Below are 21681 nucleotides of genomic sequence, written 5' to 3' on the forward strand. Positions count from 1 at the left end.
ACATGGAGCTGAAAAAGTGGATCAATGAATTCTTTGAGTGAAGACCCAGTGGTTTCTACTGTCAAAGTATTGAAAAGCTAATAGAACATTGGTAAGAAGTCATAAACAATAAAGAAGATTACATTATCGACCTATTTGTTAAAATTGCTGATGAAAAATAAGAATTAAAATAAATGGAAAAAACAAAACAAATGAATTTATCTGACAATACAATATATATATACACACACACAACAGGATTCCACTTAGTTTCCATTTACCAAATTTCACTCACAAGTTATTTATCAACCTGAGATTAGAGAAATAATTTTCAAAATTATTAGTATAACAATAAAAATAAATTTTTTTTTGTCACATTTTTGTTGTGTAACACAATCTGTAATATTTCCTTTTTTCCAATGACAGCTTAATTTTGATGTTGTGAGTCACTGAAGATATTAACATTATAACTTTAGTATATTATCCATTTCTCTACTATTTAACACACGCACGCACGCATATGCACACACACAAGAAGAAAGAGAAAATGTGTGAACTAGAGACTGCAGAAGAAATATCAAGAATGTTAAAGGAAAAACTAAACATCAACAAATATTCTTCAACAATTCTTTAGTTCAAACTCATCCCTTGAAAGGATATCCTTAAACAGGAACAGTTTATCTTGGGGAAAGAAGATAGAAAAATCATTTCTCTTTTGCATGAACCAAAAGGCTTTAGGGCAGGACATTTTTATTTAAATTTAGGAATGCTGCTGGGGAACTGCTTTCTTGGTTGTTCTTGAGCTTGTTGCTGTTGCTGTTGGTGTTTCTTTATTTGTTTGTTGTTTTATCAGAAATGTTGAAATTAATCACAGAACAGAGAAGAAACAAAATTAAAATGTAATTACAAATCCTTAACTTCAAATGATTTTAAACCAATTACAAGACATAATCAAAAGCTGCTGATGATCAAAAAGAAAATCAAGATTAGTCGTAGAAGTAGTAGCTGTAGAAGTAGCAGCAGCAGTAGCTATCCTGGACAATAAGATCAATAATTGTGTTAAAACTTTAATGGTTGATCTACAACAAACAGCTCAAATATAACTTTAAAGAAGTCTTTACTTCAAAGTTTATACAACTGCACAAGTACTAGAGTGACCTATGTGGTATACACTCTTCCACATTAGCACTCAAATGCTAGTCCTGCAGATCAACACACACACACACACACACATACACATATCGACTTCTGCAACTCTACATTATAGATTCTGCAGTTCTTTACCTCTTTCTGGCAAAATATTACACTCTAAACTGTGTTCGATGTCCCTGCAGCACTGTGCCCTTACAGCTGTACAGCATTAACAATAGTTTACAGCAAAGTTGCACTCACGCTACAAAAGTAGAGGTAGAGGATGCAGGAGGAACAGTTACAGTTGTATCATAATTAGGAAGAGCTCCAAATAGTTCAGATACAGCTGCTGTTACAGGAACAGCTTCTAGTCCATTATCACCGGTTGTTGTTACTGTTTCTTCAGCAGGCTCTGTAGAAATTTCCACTTTATAAAGTTCTCCATTAATTTCAACATAGTCACCAGGTGACAAGTGCACAATCTGGTCAGAAGTGAGCTCAACACTATCTTTCACCTCACCATCATCTGGCAACTGGTTAAGAACTAATGCTGGTGCATCAGCTGCAATTGGAGATGGATTACATATATCTTCAGTCTCAACTGACTCTGTTTTGATATCCTCATCATCAAGGATAACATCATCTTCATTATCATCAGACTGAGAGTGAGAATCAGGTTCAACAATCCCTGGCTGTTCTGCCAAAGCTTGTAAACCTTCCACAGCATCAGCTGCGTGTTGTTGCTGTGTCAAATCATCAGTGAGCTGTTTGTGGGAAAGTTCTTCAGTTTCAGGTGGTAAGGTGACCTGTGCCATTTTCACTGGTTTAGTCATTGAAGAAGCTAAATCCTCAATTGTAATGACAGTCTGTACAGGATTACTTCCACCATCATCAGTAACAACCATCAATTGGTTGCAGTCATCACTAGTAGTTGTCACAACATTATTATTTACAGTCATTACTTGTGGTTCATTAGTCTCTCCCTTATCATGTACTGTGGGAACATTATTGTCAATAAAACAACTCGATGACCAGTCATCTTTCATATTCATCACAATCTCAATACCATGCTTTTTCATCATGTGTTGGAATAAGTTCCGTCGCTTTGGGTTCACATAGCGACAGAGAACACATGAATATACATGAGAAGGTGGATTTTGCTCTTGCATGTTGTGTTTACGCATATGCACCAGTAAATTCTTCTTGTTGATGGTTTTGAAATCACAAACTACACAATAAAATTCATTCTGCCCACCTGATGGCATGATAGTTTTGTGTTGTGTATGCAAATGTTTATAGAGATTGATCAACTTGGAAAATTTCATTGTGCAATGATTGCAAGCAAAGATTTTATCACGACTTGTAAAATCACCTTTGTCTCGTTCCAGATTATCCAGGCCGTTTTCATCATCTCGCTGTCGCCGGGGGTTACGCTGGATATCTATACTATGCCGTGATTTCATATGTCTTAATACATGTTCCTTCTGAGATCCACGATATTCACACAAGCCACATTTGAATGGCTTCACTTTTGTATGAGTCAGGACGTGTCGCCTTAAACGACTTTCACAGTCAGTCACAAAACTACACTGCTCACAGAATAATTTTAGTTCAGGTCCCTTGCGATGGAATTTGGCATGTTGCTTCAAATCTTTCTTGCTCATCGTAACTAGGCCACAATCACCACAAGTGAAAGCTTGCATTGCACCATCAGTAGACTCAGATGTCACATGGCGTCGCTTAATATGAATTTTCAGGTCTGGGTTTTCATTTGCACATACATAGGTGCAGAGAGGACAACGGATTTTTTTCTCCTGAAAGAAAGCAAGATAGATAACAATTATCATTATTTTTAAATTTTCAGCTTTTTTAAAGAAACAATTTCCTACCATATAACTAATATTACATCTATGATGCTGATTGATAGACAGGGAATGAGTGACAGACTGAGATAAGACTATGTAAATCAATGCAGATTGATATTTTGATACTTTTTTCCTGTATTTCAATATATGTCCTTTTTATTATACTTATTTTATTTTATATTTCACTCGTTACAGGTTTTCAATGAGTCTATTATTGGCTTACTACATTTTTGTCAGCAAGTGTGAGAGGGGAGTATCACCAGCTTATCAGGATGGTTTTATACTTTACTGACATACACTGGCAAAAGATATGAGATATTACTCAACCAGAGCCTTGGCAAAGAAGACACTTGCCTCAAGTGTTGCATAACATCTTGTTAAAGTCTATGTTGGCTAGAATGATGCATTACAATAGCTCTTACACATTAATCTGTCTAATGAATAATTAATTGTAAAGATAAGTTACATAGTATAGTATTGTAGGAAGCAATGCTGAATAGTGAAAAGAAGAAAGTGGAAATTTACTAGGATATATTTTGTATGTGTAACAAAACTTTATAAAGGTAGCATTAATGTCTTGCAGAACAGAATGTAAGGAAAAGAAAATTTCTATTTACTAACTTCATGTTTGTACTTCATATGTCTCTCTAAGTGGATTTTCTGTCTGAAGTAATGAGAACACTGGTTGCACTTATATTCTCGAAGGTCTGCATGTATTGCCATGTGGCGTTTTAAGTTACTGCTAGTTGTTGCTTTGTAGTTACACTTGATGCAGCTGTGGGGTCGCAGACCTAGGTTTGAAACAGATTTAAAATTAATTTTAACAAGAAAAGAGAAGTTCATAAATACATTGAAGTTTCAAATTATGATTTCTTCATTAGACACATAGAGGTGAGTTATTCTCTGGGTGAAAATACAACATGATGTAAGAGTCTGGTACTTTACCTAATTCACTGTTGAGCCTCAGAAAACCTTCACAGAAGCAATGACTAGTGGCCAAGACATTTGGTGATATGTTGTGCTTGTGAAGAACCATCAACCCAAGTGAAATCATAGATGTGGCCATTGTTGGTGTCCTGTAACAGACACCCATGCCAGTAGCATGTAAAAAGCACCTTTTGGGCATTGGGCCTCATGGAGGCAATGTGGCTGATGCTGGTGTCGCAGAACTGGCAACTGTGCAGGTGGCACATGAAAAGCACCTTTCAAGCACTGGGCCTCACAGAGACAATGACAAATGACTGAGACCTTTGACAGTATGCTGTGCTTGAGAAGGAAGATCCATCGAGCTGAGTGAAATTGTAGTTGTGACAGATACTGGTACCCATGCCGGTGGCACATAAAAGCACCCATTACATTTGGAGAGTGGTTGGTGTTAGGAGGGGCATCCAGCCAAATCAGACTGGAATCTGGTGCAGCCCCTCATATTACCAGCCCTGGTCAAATCATCCAACCCATGCCAGCATGGACAACGGACATTAAATGATGATGATGATGATGATAAATATTCATGATTCTCATCACAAAATGAGATCAAGACTAAAGAAAATTAAGTTGTATACCCAGTAACACAGATGCTGAAAGTAACATTACTACTAGCATCAGTAAAAAGTTTGTTGAACTAATGAACTTAATGATAACTATGTAAAGACTTAAGTAATTTTTGATTGGGATATCAAATTATGCTAAAGTCAGCTTAACTTCTTTATCACAGTTATGGAATTCACAAAATTAAATTGAGAGGAATTATTATTTTATGCATTTTATAATGCCATGGTCAGAAATACTTTATTATCAGTCTAGGCTAGAAGAAAAGGTACCAGATTGCCTACGACAGACAAACATCTTATCCATGAGGAGATTTGTATATCTCCTACTCAACATGAAACTAAAACACTGATTCTTGGAGCTGCTAGAGGTATTTACATTTATACATTACACAAAAAAGAAATTGAAAGATGAACAACATGGCTTAACAGGCTGAAACTTCGAAGTTACTGTCAACAATATTCGTGTTTAAGAGTAATAAATTTGTGCTCTACAGATTAACCCTTCAAATTAATGTAAAATTGTTCTTATTATAACTAAACATAAAAACAAATATTACCATTATAAATATATATACAAATAATAGCTTAATTCTATGTAGTTAAGTACAAGAGCAATATAATATACTGTTAAATGATTTTACTAACCTAAATGTTTCTTTCGATGTTTATACCAGTTTACCTTCTTTACTGTACAATAGTCACATTCTGTACATTTATAACAGCCATTTACATCAACTCTCACACCAACTAGACCCTGAAAAATATAAATCATCAACATTGATTACAAATTTCTAACAAGTTAACAGTATTGCTTATCTTTGATAAAAGAACAAAATGCAAATCGATGGTGGACAATTTTGTAATAAAACTTCTACATCTCTAAAAAAAATTCCACTATAGGCACAGGCATGGCTGTGTGGTGAGAAGCTTGCATCCCAACCACATAGTTCCAGGTTCAGTCCCACTGGGAAAGTGGAATCTTGGGCAAGTGTCTTCCACTATAACCTTGGGCCAATCAAAGTTTTGTGAATGGACTTGGTAGATGGAAACTGAAAGAAGCTTGTATATAGGTGTGTGTGGTCTTTGTTCTGTGTTTTCCCCCACTACCACTTGACAACTGGTGTTGATGTGTTTACATCCTCATAACTTAGTGGTTCAGCAAAAGAGACTGATTGAATAACTAGCAAGCCTTAAAAAAATACTGGGGTTGATTCATTTGACTAAAAGTTCTTCAAGCTAGCACCCCAGCAGGGACACAGTCTAATGACTGAAACAAGTAAAAGATAAAAGATAAAAGAAAAGATAACAATGATTGTCATGTGTCACCTTCCACCTACCCATTTCTGCCACTCTAATTTTAAAATTGGCCACTTTCACTTTCATTCTTTCAACAATGATGACATAAAGCAAATTGCATAAGAAGGTAGGTGTAGACTAATATCTTCAGTTACCACCGATAAAGATAAATTACCAAACTAAACATATTTCCACCAGCAATAGTACTTTGCACACTTATCAATTTGCACCAGTGCATGAAAACATTCTCTTTATGTGTGTGCATATGAGCATGCATTTTTCAGAATGCATCTCTGACAAATTATTACACTTATAATAAGAGAGATAAAAAAAAGAGGTTGTTTAACACAAAAAAAAAATAAATACCTCTTCTTTACTTCTATGATCCACACGTTGCCTCTTAATTTGCGTTCCTTCAGGTAAATGAACTATAATGAACTCCTGAGTTAATTTCTGATTGGGAACGTCTGCTGCATCAATACCTTCTTCTTCTTCTTCTTCTTCTTCCTCTTCATCCTCCTCTTCCTCTTCTTCTTCATCCTCCTCATCATCATTACACTCATCTTCTACATCTAATTTATCATTCAGTTTGGAGTGACCTGATGCATTCAAAGGTAAAGACTTAATAATGGAACCGACTTTAGCTGAGTTGACTCCTTTCCTGGGTAGCTGTAAAGGTGTCTGAGTAGAGGCAACAGCAGTGGGTGGCACTCCATTTGAATTATTACTAGCAATAGAGCTGGTAGTTTCTGAGATTTGCTGTACTGTACAATGTGAGAGAGAACTTATCGGTAATGTAACTTCCTCTTGCAAGTCAACAATAGTCTGAGATTCAGCTACCATCTTGGCAGCTTCAGCCAATGACAGAGAGGACTTTGGGATGGTATCTTTTTCAGATGTAACAACAATGTCATTACCATTAAATGTTTGCGTAAATGAAGCAGTTATTTCTTGAATTGCTGCCTCTGTCTCCAACCTCTGAGCATCGTCATGTGTCGCGACATCAAGAGCCATGCTTCCAGAGACAAGCTCTGCTCCACCTGATGACAAACACATCATTACATTTGGTGTTTCTAACACTTTCTCAGAAATGCTGGTTTCGTTCATGAGAGATTCAACTGCTTCCTTATCTTTACTGCTATTGTTCAAAAGTGAAACTGTGTATGGGGAGGTATGGGGTAGCTGTTCAGCAAAGGTTATGATAGGTTTTGCAGAAGGTAATGACACCTCAACATCGTAAGAAGGTTCTACTACAGAAGATGGGATGGAGTTTTGTAAATCAACTGTTGGAATTGAACTAAATTGGTCAACTGAATTAAGTTCATTATTTACATTATTTTCACAGAGATCTTTCTGAATCAATTCCTTGTCTCCTATAAAGAATTCAGAACTTTGATCGAGCTGTTGCTCTTGGTGGACAATAATAACATGATCTGCTTTGCTATCAGACTTATCTAATGATTTAGAAATAGACTTTTCATGTTGCATTTCTTCAGGAATACTCTCTTCCACCTGAGAAGGAAGTGTTATTTGTATTTGGTCTTCCTTCAGTTTTGGATCTTTTTGAATATTTTGAAAGATTTGAATATTTTCAGAAATATGTTTGCTTAAAATAGAATCAGAATTGTCTGTAGTAACATTAAAACTCTCTAAAGAATTGGTACCAATGGTTGCACAAGGAGTTTCTGCTTCTGCTGTAATTGTAGGCTGAACCTCCTCTTGAAGAGATTGCTCAGAAGTAGTGGTAGATGTAGTCATTATGAGATCAGATACCTTCTCCATCTGACAAGGAGAGAATGACTGAACTATGTTTTGAACCATAGCATTTGAAACCTTTTCATTGGCATCTTTTAATACAGACATGACAGGAGTATTATCTAAACCGATCTGTGTGGGTGAATCAAGTGTGGGAACAGATGAAGAGGGAGTTTTTACAGAGTTATCCAGAGAACTAATAACATTTTGTTGGGGTTCAGGCTTTTTAGAAAATGTTGATGAATTTGGAGGTTGGGGTTTGGGGGTTTTATGTTGTTTTACAGGTGATTTGTCAACAGGTTCTTCTGCTTGTAATTTGTATTTTTTATCAGGTATCTTTTCAGGAGTTAAATCTAATTTCCTTTTCATGAGTGAGGCACTAAAATAAAAAATAAATAAATGTAAAAATATAAATCTCAAATGTTATTGATAGAATAAGATAGCTTTAAAAAACAAAATAAGGCAATCAGTTTTAGTTTTAGAAGAGAATAACAATGAGCTCATTAATGAACAGCTGAAATGTGAATAGAAAATATTTTACCCAGAATTTTGAGCAGCTTTTGATGTTTTGGTAGTCTGTGGAGATTTTGGAGGCTTTTTTTCTGTAACAAAAATTAATGTTTCAATTAAATGCTTAAGAACACCTTTAAAAAATATTTTAAGAAAATCTAAGGAGTATGCTACTTTATTTTAATCCAAGTTTAACTTTCTAAGTATATAAAAAAATACTTTCAGATCAAATAATGAAACAATGTAAGTAGAGTCAATGCTCCCCTTCTTATTCATCATAGTTATCCCGGGAATAACAGAGGAATTCAAGACAGGCTAACCGTGGGAGCTCCTCTATGCTGATGACCTTGCTCTAATAGCTGAGTCAATACCAAAACTAGAGAAGAAAATTCAGGTATGGAAGCAAGGTCTAGAATCAAAGGGCTTAAGAGTCAATCTAGCAAAAACCAAAGTCTTAATAAGTAGGAAGGCAGACAAATGACAAATCCCTTCAGGTAGATGGCCCTGCTCAATCTGTAGAAAAGGCATAGGTAGAAACTCCATAAGATGTACCCGGTGTAAGTTACGGACATATAAGAAGCGCAGCAATATCAAAGGAAGGTTAACTGGAAAGATAGTTTTTGTGTGTGGCAGATGCACAGGGGCAATAAACACCAAAGATGTACAGAAAACAGATTCCATCACATGCCAGGGGAAAAAAACTAGAAGTAGTTGATAGCTTCTGTTACCTAGGTGACCAAGTCAGTAGCAGGGTGGATGCTTTCAGAGTGTAGCTGCTAGAATAAGAATAGCCTGGGCAAAATTCAGAGAGCTCCTGCCTCTGCTGGCAACAAAGGGCCTCTTGTTCAGAGTGAAAGGTAAACTGTATGATGCATGTGTGCAAACAGCCATGCTACATGGCAGTGAAACATGGGTTGTGACTGCTGAGGACATGCATAGGCTTGAAAGAAATGAAGCTAGTAAGCTCTGCTGGATGTGTAATGTCAGTGTGCATACACAACAGAGTGAAAGTGCTCTGACAGATAAGTCGAACATAAGAAGCATCAGATGTGGTGTGCAAGAGAGATGACTACGCTGGTATGGTCATGTGTTGCGCGTAGATGAGGACAGCTGTATGAAGAAGTGTCGCACCCTAACAGTGGAAGGAACCTGTGGAAGAGGTAGACCCAAGAAGACATGGGATGAGGTGGTCAAGCACAACCTTCAAACGTTGGGTCTCACAGAGGTAATGACAAGCGAGCGAGACCATTGGAGATATGTTGTACTTGAGAAGACCTGGCAAGCCAAGTGAAATCATAGTTGTGGCCGATGCCAATTTCACATAACTGGCCCATTTAAAAATACCCTTCAATCATTGGACAATATGCTGTGCTTGAGAAGACCTGTTGAGTCAAATGAAATCATAGTCGTGGCCGATGCCAATGCCGCCTGATTAGCACCTGCACCAGTGGCATGTAAAAAGCACCATTTGATCATGGTCAATGCCAGTACTGCCTGACAGTAGCACGTAAAAAGTAGTCGATGCCAGTATCACCTGATTGGCCCCCATACTGGTGGCATGAAAAAGACACCCAGTACACTCTCGGAGTGGTTGGTGTTAGGAAGGCCATCCAACAGTAGAAACCTTACCAAATCAGATTGGAGCCTGGTGCAGCCTCCTGGCTTGCCAGTCCTCAGTCAAACCATCCAACCCATGCCAGCATAGAGAGCAGACATTAAACAATGACGATGATAATGATACCAAATAGAATAAAATTCAATGGATTTTTTTGTTTTTAAGAGTAAATTTGAAACTTAATTTTGAAAAGTATATAATAGATTACTTACAAAACTAAATCAAATTTTGGATTACATATAAAATACATTATCACCAAATAGAAAATAATTTCTAATTATTTATAAAGCAAACATTAACAAAATTATATAAATCACTCAATTTGCTTCTTTATTGATGACGGAAATTATAAATGACTTTTACGAGATCTCACTGTTAATGAAACAATGCAAATTCTAGATGACATGTTATCATCATCTTATTTCTTTTGTAAATCTACTGACCTTTGCTTAATCATCATCATCATCATCATCATCTATAGAAGTTCATTTAACTGATTCTGTGACTTCTTATTTTGAGACTTCATTTTATCTTTGAAAATACATTTATAACATTTATCTGTGTAAAAAAGTGCTGATCTCTAACTGTGGAAAACCTGTGGTAGACCCAGGAAAATATGGGACGAAGTGGTAGACCCAGGAAAACATAGGACGAAGTGGTGAAGCAAGATCTTTTGAATGTTGGACCTCACAGAGGCAATGACAAGTGACCGAAACCTTTGGCAATATGCCATGCTTGAGAAGACTCATCAAAGCAAGTGAAACCATAGTTGTAGCCGATGTCAGTGTCACATAACAGGCACCTGTGCCATGCATGTAAAAAGCACCCTTCAAATGTTGGGCCCCATGGTGGTGGTAAGTGACCCAGACCTTTATTAATATGCCATGTTTGACATGACTGGTCAAGCCAAGTGAAATCAAAGTTGTGGCCGATGCCAGTGTCATGTAAAAAGCACCCACTACACTCTTGGAGTGGTTGGTGTTAGGAAGGGCATCCAGCTGGAGAAACCATGCCGAATCAGATTGGAGCCTGGTGCAGATCTCCAGCTTACCAGTTTCAGTCAAACTGTTTCCCTCATGCTAGCATGGAAAGCAGATGCTAAATGATGATGATGATGATGATGTTTAGCTAAGGTATGATTTTTTTTAAAGGCACAAAACACTCTTCTGAATTCCCTACTTATGTTTTATGAGTTACACTTGTATGGCAAGTAATTAAATCTGGAATAATGCATTGAGACATAAATAATTGGATTATTGTAGAGTCATTGTTCTTTAATTACTATTCATACTGATTTTAGTCAATGGACTAAATGTGATCATGCTGAAACTTCATTGACTGAATAGTAACACCCACCCACCAGAAGTGGACCAGAATGTGAAATGAATTTAGAATATAAAAAGATGAAACCAAATATGAGGTGTTTTGCTGACACTCAACCAACTCTGATCCACCCAATATTACAAACACACATAAACACTGTTAATATTCACTTTTACATTATTATGATCATTTTAATTTTAAAATAATATTGTGTATTAAGAATCTCTATACACAATGACACAGAATCATTGACCAAGCTACAACAAGAGTTTCCTATCCAATGATATATAATTTTATTACAAAATAATGAAAATGAAAATCATAGTACATAGTGCTATAATGGCTTTATGATAATAAAGCTAATAAGTTAATTCAGCCAACAGTACCTAGCAAAATCATTCAAGTATTTGCTTCTAATTGCTCTAAATTAGCAGTATTCAGCATTCCAATGTGGAAATTAGTTTTTCTTCCAAGATTGTGAAGAATTGAAGATAAATCATGAACAAGGGAGGTTCCACCTGCAATGGCAATATCCCAAATAGACTGCACTGTGACCGTCTAGTCACACATTGTCCTTCCACTTCTTTTAAAGATGCTTGCATGTGATATGAGGAAGGTTGGTAGCTGTTTCTAGCAGGTCATAGGAAGGTTATTGCAACTGACTGATTTGCTCCCTTGTCATTCACCATAAGCCCACATCCTACTGTTTGTAAAACATATCAGGATAAGTTAGACAATATACTTTGTTAGTTCATCATCAAATTTACATTTACTCCTGGGGATCTTGTTACCTTCCATTGTGTTTTAGAGTATTTACAAAGGGTGCTTTTAAATAAATAACAAAACATTCCAGTAAAGTAATAAGATTGCAAATCTTTTCAAACAATTTCAGATTAATGATGCTGATGTAGATCGATGTCTATGGTTAAAATATTGACAGGAAAGTAATCTTAAAGGGCTGTAGTTCTTGGGAGGAAGGATTGGACAAAAGTACATAGTAATGATCTGAAGGGTGAAATACAATAGGTAATGATAGAAAGGCAGACAAGTTTTGCAGGTGCCTAATTGGATGGGGAACGCAGCTTAACAACTCAAATGAACAGAGATAATATAATAACAAAAAGAAACTGTATCTATGAGCTAGTAGATGTGAGTGAATCTTTCGCTAATCAGCTGAATAGCTTTCTTTGGTTTGATCTTTGTGTGTAGAGCAGAAGCATGGTTTCATATATGTGAGTAGTACTCTTAGGTTTGATCAGGGCTGCAGTATATGCTGGTCCTTGAGAGGAAACCTAGTCTTTGGGAGATTGTATCCATCACAGTGGCATATAAGAGAGTGAATATAACAATGTGACATGTGAGATGAAAGAGCTACAACATTATAACAGGGGAGTGGGAGGATATGTACAGTGAAATGTGAAAAACAAATAACTATTCTAATACAGCAGAAACTTCTTGCAGAAAAAACAAATTATTTTTTTATTTTTTAATTAAAAGTTAACCAGTGGTCAATTAATCACTAATAATTTGTTTAAAATACATTTTAGTTTTGTTCTCCCAACTCATGAAAATACAATGAAACAGCATCCTACTCACTCCATGCTTTCAACCACATGCAAGGGTTGTCAATATTTTAGGTATGAACTATTGCACTGCAGACCCATGAAACTCCTTTCCCACACCAAGTCATGTATATAGAAAATGAAATCCAGCTCATTCACAATTCTTAAAGGGTTTGTTCCACCAATAAATTTTTTTGTCTCTAACTATAAAAGCTAATTAAATCAGACCCAGTAGTTGACTATTATTTATATAATTGACCCCTGTAGGATTTGACCTCAGAATGTAAAAGGATATAACTAAATACTGCAAGGCATTCCTCAAGCCCTTTATTAATTCTGCCATCTCTCTTCTAATTTATTTGTTTTTAATCATTCCCAGGGCAGCCAGCAACAAGCAATGAAACAGATATCAAATAATGCAATCAATTAATGTCAGGAGTTAAAAAAAGAATGGGAAGAAGCTCTGAGAATCATAAAATGATCAACACAAAATTAAAAAAAAAGTAAAGATCATATTTATCTGGGACAAAAGAAGAAAGAGAATTCCATAAGTCAGATATTCGAGGAAAGAAACTACTAGAATAGACACATTGAGGGGGCAACAAAAGTTAATGGATGAGAATTAACAGAAAAGTGAACCACCTGATTAGTAACCTACAGAGAAGAAAACTCAACAGAACAATAACTATGGAAGTATTTAAAAAACAGAGATAAAGAGGTAGTGTTACAGGAATGAGAAACAGAGTAAGTTTAGCTGTTAAAACAAGACAAATAATGTTAGTAAATCACTTTTGAACTCAATCAAAGAGAAAAAGAACACTAGTAGGAGCACCAGCCCAAACATGATAACTGCATTTCATGTAAGGACAAATACGAAACATAAAGATTTATAATATTTGGAAGAAAGATAATGATGGGATCAATAAAGAGATCTAAATTTCATAACAGCTGATTTGTCAACATATCTAATAATATAATCATATCAAGTTATATCTTTAGAAAAGGTTAAATATTATAAAAATGAAAACTAGAAAACTCAGGAAGAAGTTTATCAGACACAGAAACAGGAACATTATCAAAGTTCCTTTAACAATTAATGGAAAGAAGTTTAGTTTTTGTAAACTTAAAGTAATCCATCACTATGCATCCCAATCAGTCACCGAGTGAAAGTTGAGCTCAAGAGAACCAGCCAATGAGACAAATCAAGCTTTTCATTCATGCAAAAACACAAAGCAGTGCTCTCAGCAAAGACGACAAGGTTAGACAAGATATCATCCAGAAGAGCATTAATGAAAGCTAAGGACAAGCTCAGGATGAAGAAGAGAAACTAGAAGAACATTAGATGCAAAGAAGTAAAAGAGTGATGGCCATTTAAAATTATTTTAATGCTATGTTCATCTAGAAAAAATTTAAGGATCCAAGGATGCTTCCAGAAATTCTGTATAACTTAAGCATGTGTAGGAGACTACTATGCTAAATCTTGTCAAATGCTTTCAAAATGTCAAGAGTAACAATACTTGCTTCACAATAATTATCTAAAAGATGATAGGACTGTTCATTTATCAGTCAGAAGTTGAGTAGCAGAGTAATTGTTAGAAAACACAAGTGATTCAAGGTGCAAGACAAGAATCTGATTAATCAAAGACCAAAGATCTTGCTAACTTTAGGAAGAAGGCTCAGAATGTAACTTAAGTGGTAGTTACAATAAACATTAAAGATGTTTCAATTTTGACTACATTCAACTACTTTTTTTGAAGTGTTTAATCTCTAAAAATTTAACTAGATTTATTCTTATTTGATACATTCAGAAAAATGAAAGCAACAACTGAGTCTGGTATCAGACTCGGTGTTATAATGTCTCTAATCTGGTTCTGTACTCTCTTCACCATCACAACCACTCTAATAAGACATGCTTACCTGTAGGTGTAGTGGATTTGGATTTCCTTGAACTGAAATCTGTTTCCATGTCCAAATATTTACGATTTGGAATACTCCTACGTCCACTCTTTCGAACTGTAATTCCTTCAGAGGATTCTTGAGCTAATTCATTGTTGTTTGTAGACTTACTCAATTTAGTAGCAGTAGCAGGGTTATTATCACACGCTTTATTATTCTTTCTATTACTGATGTCATCAAGTTTGGTTTGGTTTGAGTTAGCTACCTCATTGTGGACTTCACCAGCAGAATCAGAAAGATGCTCACTAATACAGTCTGTAGTAGGTTCAAGTTGCTCATTCATCTGATTAGATAATGTACAAAGTGAAGAGGAAGATCTAGAAACTTCCCCAAGTAATTTATCAGATGACTGTAGTGAAGTGGTCTCTTTAGTAGCAAGAATCACTGATGTATTACACTTTTCAGAGAAGCTAATTAAATGTGTATTCTTCTCTTGAAAAACACTTCCATTAATATGATTGATTTCTTTGGAAGGTGACATTTTGGAGTCCAGCAACAAAGACACAGGAATGTCTGAAGAGTCACTATTGTCTTTTGTGATTGTTTTTTGAGACTGAGCAGAAAAATCTTGAAATGTTTTATTTTGAGGAGGGTCAATCGTTGTGTTTTGTTGTTTATCATCTGAATGAACTTCAGAATTTGGTAAAAGTAATGACTGGTCCTCAGCAGGCACTTCAGACTCTACATCTTTTGCTTCAGGTGTGATACTGACTTTACATTTTGACTTCTCATTGTTGCTTTCACAATTGGTTTTAGAGGAGAGAACTTTCTTTGAAGTCAAACCCTTTGACATAGTTTTAGCAGATTCATTCCTGTTGTCTTTTGAAGTAGCTTTTGCAGAAGTTTTTGTAGATGGGTGTAGAGAGTTTTTACCTCCATGCCAGGGTGAGGACTTGCCCCCTCCCTTTGATCTCGTATTAGGTTTCTTGTCATCATCAGATAAGCTTGTACTCCTGGTTGATGGCATAGCACTGGCTTCAGGCACATGGAACTAGAAATACTGCAAGAAATAAGAAAAAAATTCAAAATTAAATCATCATCATTATTACCAATTTTCCAGGCTAGCATGAATTATTTTTATTATTATCATGTCACTAAAGACTAGTTTGCATCCAATTCCCTGCAGAAACCATCTGTTATCTCTCCATTAACTGCAGTTAAATATATTGTAGAGTAAAAATAGTTTTACCGCAAGAGCATGAAAGGAAACAGTAAGATGGAAAATATCTATCAATATAACAGTAGCTTGAAAGAAAAAACAAAATAAACAATACTGTGATACACAGAAGTATATTTACTTCAGGACAGTAAAGTAAGCCCACCAATTTTGATAAAATACCCGTGTGATCAGACATGAAGAATGAGCTCTTCAATTCTCTTTTATATTACACTGATTTTAGCATTTTTATTTCCTATTTTTGTCCAAAATATCCAATAATTAAACTAAAATAATGTTATATTTTCAAAATTTTAAAATTTCTACATCATAGGATTCTGGATAAAAGCATTTATAAAGTATGTTCCCGTTATGATAAGTTTTTAGAGTTAATTAGTCAACTGACAACTATGTTTAAGCTATAACAAATTGATCAATGTAGCACAGTGCTTAAATGTTTTTATAAGAATAAACATAATTTAACTGAAATAATAATAGTAACATTTCTTAATCACAACTCAAACATAATTAGTTTAGAGACTGTTTTTGTATATTAGATGCGTTTTATTGTTTTAACACCTTGGTTGTAAAACAAAATTGGTTCAGATTGTATCATAGAAGATGGTGGAAAACTTTGGATACTGGAACATGTCTACAAAGTGAGTATATCAGCAGTTGACACCTGATCTAAAGGAAAGAATGGTGGAAGTCTGCTTTGATCCGCTGGAAGTATTTGAAGCTAATGAAACACTACCATGTCTTTGTGATCTGAAAGCAAAATCTCAGTCTATGAAATAGTGTGTCATATCTCTTTTCCAAGATCTAAGAAATTCAACAGTCAACACATGTTGACTCTAATTTGGATGACAAAGTTACCATGAAACACTCAAACAGCTAGAAGGCATTAGAAAGAAAAGATTGAATAAGAATCTGAAAAACAATCCAAGTTCACCATGACAATATGTAATTACACACATCTTTGGCAATAAATCAGACATTTGATAAATTAGGTTGATCAGTGGTCCCCCACCCACCATACAACCCAGATCTGGCACCCTCTGACTTCTACCCATTTGGTCCAATGAAGGGTAATCTTCAGAAATGATTTAATGACACAGACTCAGTAAAAGTATTCTTTACACAGCTCTCCTCATCCATATGTATCACACGACCAAACCAGTGCAATCTTGTACACAACATCTGATGCCCCTTATACCCAGTTTTTCTTTTAAATCATTTGCATGCATGAGAGTGTAAGTGATTTAAGAGAAAAACTGGGTATAAGAGGCATCAGATGTGTGCTAAAGAGAAGACTGCACTGGTTTTGTCATGCGATGTGTATGGATGAGAACAGTTGTGCAAAGAAGTGTCAAGCTCTAATTGTGAAGGGAACCTGTGGAAGGGGTAGACTCAGGAAGACATGGGACAAAGTGGTGAGAAAGGGTCTTCAGATGCTGGGCCACACTGAGGAAATGACAAGGGATTGGGAGATGTGGCAATTTGCTGTACTTGACAAAACACATCAATCTGAATAAAATCGCTGTCTTCCACACATACAGTCTTGTCCTTTTAGGTGGTGGTGCCACATAAAAAGCACCCATGCCAGTGCTGCGTAAACACACCCATGCTAGTGCTGCATAAATGCACCCATGCCGGTGATGCATAAAAACCACCCAACACTCTCTGTTAAGTGGTTGGTGTTAGGAAGGGCATCCAACCATAGAAACCATGCCACAACAGACAATTGAGAGTCTGGCCAGCTCCATGTCAAACCGTCCAACACATACCAGCATGGAAAGCAGACATTGAATGATGATGATGACTACTACATTATCTAAATTGGCTGTGAAGAAGTGGGTACAACAGTGCACACCTGATTTTTCTTTTCAAAGAAGATTCAAGTGTTCAGTTCAGTGATGGCACAAATACATTGTTTGTAATGGAGACTATGTTGAGTAGTACCTATGCAAAAAGGAAGAACTACTCTACTAAACTGTGCAATCTGAACAACCTATGTCTATTAATAAAGTCATGCCCACTTTAGCATTACTTTCAGGACAACATTTGTAGTTGAAGGACTTCTTTTCGTAAGTGATGCTATTGCTGCATATTTTATGACTCTGTAAGGATTTGAGCCAAAATATCTTTGCTAGCATCAAGTCAAATGTTCTACTGTTTTGGCCATCTGTATTGCTCCACTGAGTTTTATCATCTTGGTATGAAATAACAACCAATATATGTATAGATCCAAATAAAATGTCACCAAATTGCCAACATTTTGTACTAAACTTTGATATAATTATTGTTAGACTAAAAATAAATACTGACTTTGAATATTTCAAGATTTAATGAGGAAGTACAATGGAGAAATGTGTATAACTAGAGTTTTGTAGAGTAGTAAATAGAATAATACAGCACCTTCTTGTAATTATGATCTATGATGAGTATAAGTATAGTAACTGAAATATTAGGATAAAACTGAAGTGACATCACAATTTTACTTCCCTGTGCCTCATCTAGGTCTCTAACTAAATGTTTTTGTTTCCCCTCCCAAAACTGCAGCCCTTCGGAATTCTCTCCCTGTAGAGCCTGACCTACAGATACTCAAACTTAATCATCAATCATTTACATCTCACTAGTCTGAGAAAGTCTGCATAGATTATAAGGCCCATCTTCTCTACTTTTAACAATTTTAAATACCATGTAGACACATTCTTGAAATTTTTATAACATTTGATATATTTTGGTCAGAAAATTGATGAGTTGACATAGTTGTTAAATTAACAAGGGGTTCAGTTAGAATTTCGTTTTCATCTAGGATGCATTATAAGAATATAAATCAATGCAGTAATCAACTGGTGCGTTATACTGTCATCTTCAGATAAAAGAAGAGTAAAGTTGATCTGAGTAGAATTTCAACTCAGAATGCTAAGGATTTGTACAAGAATTTTAATGAATCAAAATTAAAAGTACTGCAACAAAAGAAAAGCATATTTTCTCAGATTGACTTACTAAACCAATGAAGTAATTCACAGACATGAATTCATTTTAATTTCATTTTCAGGGCTTCATCTTGTCAAAAACAGTTGCTCTCTGGGTCAAAAGTGAATGTTTTCCTAAAAATGAAATTATTAAGGAATGAAAAGTAAACCCGTGGGCAGTAGAATGCAGGCTAGATATTATTAATCATTTATTGAAGTTAGATCCACCAAATAGTTGGATTTCATTCTTAATAAACGTGAAAAAAGAATGGCTATTAACTATCCAAGTAATAACAGAAGAGAAATAGAATCATTAACAATTGAATGTCTTGAAGTTGGTCCCAACTGTTTTCTGGCTGCAGTAGATGGCATAACAAGTGCAACACTATTATATATATTACATCATGTTTTATGAAAACAACAGTTGTAAGCAATCTCTAGGTGTCATATAACACCATCTATCAGATTGTTTTCAGTGACTGATGATCAAGTATTCCCTGCATTTGGTTGATCCAGTTATGCATTCAACTACAAACCATGTTGAATCAGAGAGGAATTACTCAAAAAGAAATGAACAAGTCATGGGAACTCAACATACATTATTAGATTCTTATTTAATCGAGTTGATGTGGTGTTCTGATCTTCCAAATGATGAATTTGAATATTTATTTCAAAATGTGAGATCTACATTTCATTTGTAATAAATAATGATGGATTTCAAAAATTATTTTAAGACCCTAGAACTGTTAATTTTTATTATTATTCTTTTTTTTTTTTTTTTTTTTTTTTTTTTTTGCTATTGAAAACACTTTCACCGGGAAAATACCAACTTCTGACAAACGTTTCCTGCTGGAAACGAAAAAGCGCCTACTTCAAAATTTTGGAGGAAGGAGTAAGTCGATTACATCGACCCCAGTGCTCAGCTGGTATTTATTTTATCGACCCCGAAAGGATGAAAGGCAAAGTTGACCTAGGCGGAATTTGAACTAAGAACCTTAATACAAACAAAATGCCACTGAACATTTTGCAAGGTGTACAAACGTTTCCACCAGCTCGGCGCCTTTAAAAAAGATGTCATGCATCGGTTGGGAATCGAATAGGTGCGCCAAATTTAATATTCATTTCATAAATCGTCACAAGGCCACTAATTTCTGAGGGAGAGGAATTTAGCCAATTAAACTGATCCAGTACATGGCATGCTTATTAAATCGATCTCAGAGGGAAGAAAGCGGAACTGAAAGCGGGGAAAATTAAATTCTCCAAGACAAAACGTTGTTTCATTATATCTACCACTCGATCATTGTGTTTGTCTTAATATTTTGAACTATACTAGATGAATGTTGTGCAGTAAAAGATAAGTGACAAGTCGAGTCAGCAAACCGGATTTGATTTGCAGAAGCCAATTTATTTAACTTAGGTTTATGAGAAAAAGTTATGAACCTTGCACCATCTCTTTTCACTCCATCACAAATCTGTGACCTTGTGCCTACTAGTCAAAAGTAAATGCTATTACTACTATTACTATTTTGAGTTAAACACGAAACCTATCGATAATTCCTAGTTTTGCCACATTACTTAATCATTTAGAGTTTAAAAAAACAACAACTTATAACTTCCTATTTACTTCTCACTTAAGTGTTATGCCTATATAACAGAATTAAAACATCAACCCAAAGTTGTTTACAATCAAGATGTTATTTGCTAACGTTAAAGACGGAGTTAAAATTTAAGCCTGATGTAAAATATATTATACTTCAACCTAAAGAAGTACAAATATTATTCTAAATTACTAGCATAGAACATAAAACAATAATTTAATATCTTATAGGAAAGAAGGAAACTACATCCCACTGATTCACGTTGACAAACGGTGTCAAGCCAAAATGTTCTCTACCAATAAGAAGACCACAACAAAACAAATGGTTTCATTATCAGATCATGACCGTCAATAAAATGAGTCCCCCAATCATGAAATGTAGCTTTGTTCGGAAAGGAACTTTTGGGGGAAAACGTGAAATATATAATCTTATAGAATTAAATAGCTGTGGTGACACAGGCTATCACGTGTGTTAAATAAAATGATAGGTCAAAATAGCACAGCAAAAATATATTAATATTAGTTTATGAGATTATTCAACTGAATACGTACATAAAATTTAACACTAGCAGAAAAGACGTAAAGTGAAATCGCAAACAGCGATATCTGGACTTAGAACGTAGAGAGACGAGGTATTTAGTTCGAAGTCCGACCATTTTTATCAGGATCCATTGAAGATGACATGACGACATACAAAATAAAATTCGACTCGTTTGTGAAAGCATAATACAGAATTCAGGAGGATCTTGAAATCACCATATGTGATCCATGCTAATAAAAATTCGTTAGAAAATAAACACGACATAGAGAGATTTCTTATATTTTGAAGCTTTAATTACGTTGTTTTAGAAAATGATGTGAGAATAGAGAACAGATGTTAATTGTTATAGGCATGTCGGTCATAATGGGGTGTACAATATTGTGTATGTGGTTAGTTGTAACTGAAGGAAGTAATTTCAAATGAGGATCGTTTCGAATGCTTTGCAAAGGAAAAACCACTGAAGAGTAGTCTCATTGTTTGAGTTAATCTTCTCTGGAAGGAGGCAAGGGAAAAATCTACTGAAGAGTGGTCTCGTTGTTTGAGTCAATCTTCCCTGGAAGGAGGCAAGAAAAGCAAGATGGACGACCACTTGTAATCTCCGTGCCAAGAGAATACCCAAATCCACTATATCAACAAACACAACATGAACACTTATTCTATAGAACTGACACACATTAAACAGGTTCTATGTATTTCACTTTCATACTTAGATATACTTTTTAACAATCAAAAAAGTATTTTACCTGGAAATAAGTATGAAAACAATTCGTCATCAATCCCGCTTCGACTATAACAGCGTATCGGACATAATTGTACGGAGCTCTCTGATTGGATGATTATTTAACTTTCATAATACCGTCTTAC

At 35.3% G+C, this 21681-nt stretch overlaps 1 protein-coding gene across 2 annotated transcripts; it reads right to left on the reverse strand.

The window, feature by feature from the left end:
• Positions 1–176: 176 nt before the first annotated feature.
• Positions 177–21625, reverse strand: LOC106876336 (uncharacterized). Of its 2 annotated transcripts, XM_014924837.3 has the most exons (8): positions 21561–21625; positions 18711–18814; positions 14504–15542; positions 8118–8178; positions 6188–7955; positions 5171–5279; positions 3597–3766; positions 177–2924 (listed from the first exon to the last, which is right to left on the reverse strand). In XM_014924837.3, the coding sequence occupies exons 3-8, from the start codon at positions 15507–15509 to the stop codon at positions 1368–1370; spliced, it is 4671 nt and encodes a 1556-aa protein (XP_014780323.2). In that variant the 5' UTR covers positions 15510–15542; positions 18711–18814; positions 21561–21625; the 3' UTR covers positions 177–1367. The 2 variants fall into 2 exon arrangements, with proteins under 2 accessions (XP_014780323.2, XP_014780324.2); XM_014924838.3 differs by lacking the exon at positions 18711–18814.
• Between the last annotated feature and the right edge of the window lie 56 nt (positions 21626–21681).

The sequence above is a fragment of the Octopus bimaculoides genome, chromosome 3 (assembly GCF_046866305.1).
Source record: "Octopus bimaculoides isolate indiv1 chromosome 3, ASM4686630v1, whole genome shotgun sequence".
In the NCBI taxonomy this organism is placed as follows: domain Eukaryota; kingdom Metazoa; phylum Mollusca; class Cephalopoda; order Octopoda; family Octopodidae; genus Octopus; species Octopus bimaculoides.